This window comes from Ciona intestinalis, chromosome 14 (genome assembly GCF_000224145.3).
Source record: "Ciona intestinalis chromosome 14, KH, whole genome shotgun sequence".
NCBI classification, from domain to species: domain Eukaryota; kingdom Metazoa; phylum Chordata; class Ascidiacea; order Phlebobranchia; family Cionidae; genus Ciona; species Ciona intestinalis.
In genome coordinates this window covers 2,496,949-2,506,336 of record NC_020179.2, presented here as the reverse complement: position 1 = coordinate 2,506,336, position 9,388 = coordinate 2,496,949, and the positions used below count along the sequence as shown (strand labels likewise).

At 32.9% G+C, this 9,388-nt stretch overlaps 2 protein-coding genes across 3 annotated transcripts in view; one reads left to right on the top strand and one right to left on the bottom strand.

The window, feature by feature from the left end:
* LOC100185190 (clustered mitochondria protein homolog) overlaps positions 1-4,189 on the top strand; it is a 21,041-nt gene extending 16,852 nt beyond the window's left edge. For both annotated transcript variants that reach the window (XM_002126931.4, XM_026837675.1), the window contains exons 22-27: positions 500-657; positions 1,224-1,345; positions 1,799-1,976; positions 2,279-2,329; positions 2,830-2,903; positions 3,211-4,189. In XM_002126931.4, coding sequence (XP_002126967.1) covers positions 500-657; positions 1,224-1,345; positions 1,799-1,976; positions 2,279-2,329; positions 2,830-2,903; positions 3,211-3,361 — 734 coding nt within the window. In that variant the 3' untranslated portion in view covers positions 3,362-4,189. The remainder of the gene's footprint in view (positions 1-499; positions 658-1,223; positions 1,346-1,798; positions 1,977-2,278; positions 2,330-2,829; positions 2,904-3,210) is intronic.
* An 810-nt stretch (positions 4,190-4,999) lies between these two features.
* LOC100174998 (L-lactate dehydrogenase B-B chain-like) overlaps positions 5,000-9,388 on the bottom strand; it is a 4,943-nt gene continuing 554 nt past the window's right edge. The window contains exons 2-7 of the mRNA XM_002126704.3: positions 8,902-9,019; positions 8,255-8,428; positions 7,657-7,830; positions 7,107-7,224; positions 6,146-6,269; positions 5,000-5,534 (exon numbers count right to left, since the gene is read on the bottom strand). Of these exons, the coding sequence (XP_002126740.1) occupies positions 5,370-5,534; positions 6,146-6,269; positions 7,107-7,224; positions 7,657-7,830; positions 8,255-8,428; positions 8,902-9,019 (873 nt within the window). The 3' untranslated portion in view covers positions 5,000-5,369. The remainder of the gene's footprint in view (positions 5,535-6,145; positions 6,270-7,106; positions 7,225-7,656; positions 7,831-8,254; positions 8,429-8,901; positions 9,020-9,388) is intronic.

Here is a 9,388-nt window from a genome sequence, read left to right as displayed (position 1 = left end):
GGTCTATGGAATTTCTAAGCATATGGTTTCATAATTCTTTCGGACTACCAAATGCGATAAGAAAATAGAATGAAAAAGTGTCCTATCTTCCCCCATCCTACTATACAGTAGTTTTCAATCATTCTTGAAAAAGAGAAGATACATTGAGTTTATGCAATGTCCGTGACCCTTAGCAAGATTAATGGTACAACTGTGATCTGAATCTTCGGTATCCTGGCGTGCCTCCCTGTAGGACCTCACCCATATTATTGTATTGTCTGTAGGGTGTAACAGTCACGCATTTTTCCTAAATCCTTCTTTCTTTCTTTTTTTATCAATAACCGTTTTTAACAACCATTTTTAATGTTACTACCTGACTTTTCGTTTTAACTTTTTCGTTCTTCGTTATCGTGACTGAAGAGACGTAATAAATTCATTCATATAAAATAGAATATACAGCAAATTCACCAAATAACATCATTTTATACTATTTGCTAACCACATTTTTCCCTAACCCAAGGTATTGACAACGTGACCACCATCATGGATTACATCAGTCTTGCTTTATATTGTTTCGCTAATCGGAAGATCTCTGCTGCCCTCAAGCTGTTGTATCGTGCACGATATTTATTTCTATGTGTCCATGGCAACGACCATCCTGAAATCTCATTGGTTAATGTAAGTTTGAACAATGTTTTATAATTATGTGTTAAAAATAATGAAATTTGCTTGTAAATGCATTCAAAAACAGATACAAAACTGTTGTTTCTGTAATTCTGTATTTTCAGTTAAAAATTTTGACAAAACGATTCAAAAGTGTATAAAAATTCTAAAAACCAAATTTAAAGGTGATTATCAATTTATTATAACCTACTGTAGTTATTAAATATATTATAGTGAAGTAATTTATGCTTCTCGTATCGTGTACCACTTTCTAATCAAAGCAGTGAAACCGGCGTGTCTTTTTACCTTTTTTCCGTTAGACTCGTTTTTCCATTTTTTTATTACAATTACAATATACATAAAATTATTTTCTAATACCTTGTTTTATAAATCTATATTGTAACATAAGCATAACCCACTGTGACTTTATTATATGTTAACTTAACCAGTTAAGTAGCATTGTAGCTAAAGTAGAGACTGCTTTCCCTTCACTTTTTATCATCTTTTTTCTTTTCATTACCATATATTCTCATTAAATAAATGCTACATTTAAAGTCAAGTTATGAGTTTCCTATTAACAGAGCAACATTGGACTTGTATTACACGGAGTGCAGGAATACGATTTATCTTTAAGGTTTCTGGAAGAAGCTTTAAAGATCAACGTTAAATATCATGGACAGAAAAGTTTAAAAGCTGCGTTGAGGTAAGGGGGTTTAATTCTAATTGAATAGATTGAACATCAAGTTCATTGTAATTTGCTTTACCCTCACGTGGCTGGAAAATGACTGTCGTTTTAACACAGGTGTTCCGCTTCATACACCTCTCGTTGCAGAATTGATTGGTTTCATTGAGCTACAAAGTTTTCCAAAGAGTTTTTTAAGTCTTTTTTTTGAAAAGTTGCATAATCACCAAAGTATTCAACCTGTAAAATGTGAAACTGCTATTTTATTATACTCTTTCTTTTACTTGGTAAAAATTCTCATCTTTTTTGTCTAAATATACTATAAAGCGATTTGATCTTTTATTATTCCTAATTATTCAAATCTTTTTATTTTCAATAGCCTGTTAGTGGTAACTTATTTTTTTAGAATTTCTTCTATTTTGTTTATATATTTTGTTTTTTTTTAATATATAACTATTCTAATATTTCAAACAGCCACCACTTAGTAGCTCGTGCATATTCATGCAAAGGAGAGTTCCGTTCCGCACTAAACCATGAGAAGGAAACTTACAAATTATATAAATCACAACTTGGTGAAGAACACGACAAAACAAAGGAAAGTGGGGAATGTTTGCGTCACCTCACCGAACAAGCAGTTACCCTGCAACGAACAGTAAGTTTCAGTGTTTCGAGATATTTTTAGTGATTCCTGATGTTTTTCATCACATTTTCAGTGATTTAAGATTTTTGAAATCATTTTCGGTGATTCCAGATTTTTTGTTCATATTTTTAGTAATTATAGATTTTTAGATTATAAGTGATTCTAAATATTTTTTAAATATATTTTCAGTGGTTTCAGTTTTTTTGGAATATTTTCAGTGAATTTAGATATTTGTGGCCAATGTTCAGTGTTGACAGTGTTCTTTTTATGATTATTTTATTTTTGTTGTATAAATAATCAACTTCTATTTTTAGATGAACGAAATTTATAAAAATGGTTCGACTGCTTCAATTCCTCCACTGCAGGTAATTTTTATAACATGGAACATATATTATTATATGAAATATTATTACATAATATGAAACATTAACTATTATATAAACTAGTTCATATTGTATAAAAATATGGTTTAAACTTTAAAACAATACCTGAAAAATCCTGGGGTAAGGCCAGGAGAAACATTTATATATTAAAGTTTAAAAGGTTCTGCTAGAGCAGGGGTTCTTAAACTTTTTGAAACACGCCCCCCCAATGAAAATCTCAACACACTTGCGCCCCCCCCCCCTTTTTGTTAAATTATCACAGTGGTGTTCAATTAATTTCTGCCATGATCCACCACAGCCAAACCTGACAATCGGACATGCTTTAAACCGCGCCCCCTTGGTTGACTGTATCTGTATGATTGCGTAAAACCCATTATCGCGATCAACGCAAAAGTTAAGAACCACTGTGCTAGAGCAACAAATTTATATATTAAACTACCTGTTAAAAGAGCAGAAAAGTACTAACTTTTTAACATCACCAGATCACACCACCAAGCATGCACAGTGTATTAGATCTCATGAACGTTATAAACGGAATCATCTTTATACCACTCAGGTAAGATTGTAAATATATTGATATATATTTTTGGTAAGTGATTAGTTACACCATTGTATATTCACACCATTGTATATTCAATTTCAACTCTGCACATTTGAGTTATTTGGTAAAAATAATAAATTTCAGAACAAAAATGCTCTTCGTTTGTTTAGATGCCCATCACAAGGGTAGAAATGGTTTCAATTCGTAGGCTGTCCTTTGTTTTATAAGTTAGTGTGAAAAGTCACCCATACAGCTCTAATGTTACCTATTTGTTAATAACTAAATACAGACCAAGGCATAACGTTAAATATTTTATTTTTAGTCAAAAAGACTTGGAAGCGATCAGACACGAGGTGCATAGACAACAAGTTGAAAACAACAAACTTGTTGCTTTAGCAACCAAAACCACGACGTCGGCAACTACCGCGATGACAGTGCAAAATATGAAGGAAGTAGATTGTGGGTTGGATTAGATGGAGTTGCAGCCGGGCCAATTGTTAGTTTCACTGAATTAACCTCACATGCGTGTCGAGCACAATATAACAATCCACTTCTGTCAAAGACAAAACCGATCAAAGTTTTTCAAGTTTTCGCGTTCCCTTAAAATTAGTGTTCCTCTTTTCTTGGTAGAGGTTCCAATTTTGACCAAATGCAATCTGACTATGATGTCATAATCTATCCTACTGTGAACAATTAGGGTTCGATTGAGCTCATAGCACGTCATTTGTTTCAACACAGTTCAGTTTGTTTCCTCAGTTTCAAGGCACAGAGCAAATGTATGCAACATTGTATAGTGTGTAAAACTTCTAAAATAAGACAAGTTATTGCTAAAAAGACGCCATTATAAAGTTTAGCGCTGTTAAAATATTTGTCTATGCACATGTAATGAATTTGTTGTGATAAACCCTAATGTATCTTTAGGGTGCAAATTTTGTAAAGAATTCTAAATGTTATAAGCATATCAAAACCTGCTTAAAGTTGGCTTTTTTATTTTGGTGAACCAATATGATTTTTACCATGTCCACACGTTTTAGCATCAGTTAATTTTTATTTATAGAGGCTTTGCAGCATTACTGTGTTCCTGTGACATTATGTTGCAAAAATCTTTTGGTTGTTAATAATTATCAGCGCTTAGTTGAAAAAAGTCGAAAAATAGTTCTGTTTCTAATTGTGTGATACTTAATTCTAGTCTGGGGTTTCTAACTCCAGCTGTGTGTTAGCAACTTGATAAGTTTTGTGCACATCTTGTGTTGTACGGTGTTGGGTTGATTTGTTTATTATTACAATTCATTCATTTTTTATCAGTGATCAACTTTAGCAGTAATCGCATTTCGATATGGAGTAAGCCTTCAGATAATTTGACCCAAACAAAAAGAGAATTATGGCTATTAAGACTGGCAAAATGGTTCGCACACCTGATTGTAACCCAGAGGTAATGGGTTGAATGCTCGTCGCTGCTACCAATATGAGCAAATGTGTTATTGGGCAAGATACTTAACGCGAATTGCTCCAACCCAGTGGTTACTAATGGGTTGTCTGAATTATCAGCCGACAGATACATAAAAAATAAAAAGAATCACTCATAAAGTAACATTTAAAACTTTAAATAATTAATCCAGTATTGATTGCATGCTATGAGCTTGCATATCCAAACTGAATCAATGAAATTGGCAATGGGATTTAAAAAAGGTTAATGAGTTCATTTTTATAAATTAACTGAATACAAGTTGCTTTTAGATGAATTCTCTGTACTGCGAAAAATAATATATATAATTGCTAATAGTTTTAACTCAACAAATCACCATTTATAATAATTTTATATTTATACTAAATCTTCTGAATTTTGTATGCATGCAACAAGGTAACATTTGCATGGTAACTTGTAAGCTGGCACAAAGTGTGAGAACAACCCTGTTGTAACAACGTTTTTCCGGCCACAACAGGATAAAGTAAGTTACATACTTATTTTTTTCAAGACTGTGGGTATGGTCTTTATTTAAGCATGTCTTGCAAAACTGATTTTGGATTCAATGGCTAGGTTTTCAGGAATTGTTAGTTTTCAGCAAAGCATTCAGGACCTCTTTTTGTACAGGATAAAAAAACAACCCAAATTGTATAATATGCATTTATTTTAACAAAATCTCCATATAATGTAGGAACTTTAGTGGTATAAGTTACACCATGCATGTTACAAACAGCTGTGACACAATTGTGTAGTTGGATATACAGTGTATATATATTACAGATCAAACGCGTGATTAGGAGTTCAGGATAATTAGCAAGTGCAAAATTAGGGTACTCAGGTGAACAAAACACATAAACAAGTGTTAGACCCCTCTTAGAACTGGTGTATATATTACATGTAGGGAAGCTTTATAGTGTAAAGAATTGGGCTAGCAAAATTAGTTACATTTTGGTTTGTAATAAAGTGAAAAAAGCCTGGAAAATGAATTTGGTTTTGCTTATTGAAAATACACTTGTTCACCACTTTAATCCAGCTTGTACTTCCGAAATAAGAGAAGCACTTTTATCCAGGGCAGACTTTTCATCTTTGTTAAGACTGACTTCGACCACGCTACTAACACCAGATGCATTCAACACACAAGGCAAAGATAGACAAACGTCTTCTTTTATACCAACCACACCCTGTAAGATAGAAATAGAAACATAACCCTGAGTGACAGATACTGATTGCTTACCATCCAGTTAAGCTGTTAAATGTTTTAAAGTTAAAAGATAAGTATAAATGCCTTTTGTTACTAGTATAGACCATATGACACTTATACACTTTTTGCATGATCACTTTTATGGGCGAAAGTACTTGCATACTTAGTCCCAAAAACAAAGTTAACACGTAAACGTCATAAGCGTGTTATCTGCTGTAGAAGGTTGGTTGTTAGTCGCATTATGCGTGTAAAGAAAAGTATGGTTGAAGTACAGTTTCACTTTTAAGAACCTAATCTTTTTTGGGTATTCTTTTTACAGTTTTTAGTTGGTAATAGCACCATAAAGTATTAGAACTTATGTTATAAACTAGGTTTAGCGACATTGCACTAAAATAAGCTAACTCAATGTTGATATGCGGATAACCAAAGACCATGCAAAATAAAGCAGTTAGCGAGTTATTAAATGATGAGTTAATGCGGATTGCTATTCGTATTAGCTTTTTACTATGCAAAAAGGGTATTTGATGCATGTCCATTGAAGAAAATTGGCTTAATATAGCCAGGGTTAGATGGTATATACTACAGTGTTACCTTAACAAAGCAAGACACCGGCATTATTCTGTGTTTGTTCTTCAGTATTGACTCCACCATCTCAGCACAGCTTAGTCCAATTGCCCAGTTTGTATAACCTTTCAGCCGTATCACATCATATGCGCTGAAACAAATTATATTTAAAGTTAGTTAATCTTAAAATATTGCATTAAGTTGTTTTTTTAACATGGTAAATCTAATTCCCCAAAAAATCTTTGCAGAACATTGTCAGATTAGTATTTATTTACGTTATGTTGCATTATAACAGCACCACCAATGGTGTAACATAATTCAAACCCTTAGCTTCTTCCTTAGGAATAGACTGACTCAAAACAAGGAAACAGGAAGAGAGATCTATTCATCAAACACTTAATGATGATATATTGTACTTGGCTTAGTTACCGCCTACGTGATCCACTTTCAATACCGCGTGTGTAATATGATAGCATTTCAACTCAATACAGGGTTTCTTATGCTTTTCCAGTACACAAAAAGTAATGAAAGCAAGTAATACAAACAGTATGTATTTTAGAATATTAAGCAGACATTAAACGGCAAATTCAATGAATTAAATGTTTAATAATTAACTTTTTACATTTTAAACCTCAAGAATGAAAGCGTATCCTCACGACTTTCAAAAGAACGTTGTTAATTGTTAAAAGCACGGAGTATGAGATATTATGTGCTATTGGTATCCATCTTGCACCACAGTATTTTACAACTTTACACATGCAATATTCAATGCCAATATTATGTGCTAACTATCTTACCCCACAGTAATATTTAAAATTCAATACTGGAATGTGCTAAAAGAAATTCTTCGTAACCCACAAAACTATACACAAATATCCACCAAATGAAATAATCAGGCAATATTCAATACCGATGTTATGTGCTAACGGTATCCATCTTCCCATACAGTATATATTTCCTATTCAAACACACTTATAACACAACCTACCCATCCACAACTTCCTTATGGACTTTGTCCCATCCTTTAGGACCATCTGGCTTCCCAATGTTGGGTTCAATTGAGGTGAGACTTCTGCCAGACACACTTACACAGCTCCACAGCGGGACTGAACATAAATAGAAATTACCACACTTACACGATCTTATCTCTACAGATCATTAACTTGAAACTTCAAATGACTGTGTAACATTTCAAGGTTATTTGAGTTTAAACCTTCATAGCTTTATCTATATAAGCTTGTAAGTGTTATTACACTGAAGAAGGCAATTTGAACAGGATACCAAATTGTTGGTTATTGAAAAATAAATTTCAAGTAGGAATCAGATTTAAACTTTAAAAATGTTTGCTAAAAGTTATATTTGACTGGAATACTGGATATTTCAAACAATACACAATCCAAATGGTAAAAACAAAAGTAGTAGCTCGTAAGCTATGAGGTGTATGAAACCGAATACCTGTGTCATAATGACTGTCAATGCAAAAGTTACATTCATTCAGTTAAATATGAAATTCAAATTTAATCTAAAAGCATTCCTACCACTAGAGTCTCCATGTTCACCAACAATACAAGCGTGGACACTACTCGGTGAAACTTTTAGCCTCGTCGATATAATGTGACGAAATCGTGCTGAGTCGAGGTTCGTACCTGTTCCTAACACTCGGTGGCGTGGGAAACCAGAGAGTTTCCAAGCGACAAACGTCATCAAGTCAACTGTAAGGTGAAATAAATATCATTGTAGTGACGTATTACATTATTTAAGGCAGAAGATCTTATGTGTGCTTCTGAAGGCCAAACTACACTTTACAATAAGTTTAAAGTTTATCTTTAATGGTTTTAGGGAAAACCTAAAATGGTTTTAAGGTATGCGCATAAAAACTGACAACTGATGGTACAGTAATTTTCAGTGTCAACATTCCAAAACAATTTTCCAACATTAGGCTTGATATAAAACAGACTAAGATTAAATAAGTTAAAAAATAACTAAAAATTATCTAAAAAAATGCTCATTTAACAAATAATGCCCCACAATTTTTAACAAGCTAACCAAAAAAATGCAATATTATAATATCAGTTTGCCTCAATATAATATCAGTTTAAAATAATATTAATTAACAAAATACCATGTACAATTTACCTGGGTTAGAAACCACAATAATAATCGCATCAGGACTATGTTCCGCAATCTTTGGAATAATATGCTTGAAAATATTAACGTTGCGTTGCACCAAGCTTAGTCGCGATTCGCCGACTTGTTGCCGTGCTCCAGCGGTCACAACAACTATTTTACTGCCGGCTGATAACGCGTAATCTGTTAAAGTATTTCTAGGTAAAGAAAATAGTATTGATGGTTAACTCTAGGTTAAAACAACATTGTAGCATGCTTTTCATGGTTATTTTTATTTAATATAAAAAAAGATAAAAGTTTTGTGTGGGTATAAAAATATCAACTTCATTTGTCGCTTAGATTACGGTAGCAACGAATTTATGAGAAATATTTTAATCGTAAAGACAGGATAAAGCGACAAAACAACAGTTGTTAAAACACGCTTACAGTTAAGAACATATTTACATTTTATTGGAAGTAAATAAGCGTGGTTGCTACACCTAGCAGACAATTGGGCCATTCATGTTTAATTACTATCAAGTTAAACTTCTAATAGGAACAAAAGTCAGAGTAAAGACACAACCCATACAATGGGGTAATCTGCCAAATCTGGCAAAAAAACAAAGGTGTTATGCCATAGGACCGCAACCATATAAAGTAATATAGAACAAAATTACCTTTGCCACCATCTATATGAACATTGGATAGAAACAAATTGCCGTGATTCAAATCAAGAACTTCTCCTTTCAATTTGTCTTCAATGACATCAACTAAGATTAAATCAGTCGCCAGATGCTATGAAGAAATATTCATTATTCATAAATTATTATTATGTTGTCAGTTTATGTAGCAAAAACTTTGCAGCTTATAACACAATAGGGTACAGAGACATTTGTACTTAAATTTACAACAACCAGCCAAGTGTGGAAGTTTACATTTGACAGTTAATTTCTTTTGTGAAGACTAGTTATCTTATTTTATACTGTGTCACATACTGTTGACCAATGAATGAATGAATGAATGTAACTTACTTTATCCTCGCGTGGCCGGAAAACAACAGTCGTTATAACACGGGTGTGCACCTCGCGCCAGCTTACGAGTTACCATGTATGTTACTTTGTAGGTGATTATTTTTTTGGATTTTTTTTTCATTTTTATGTATGG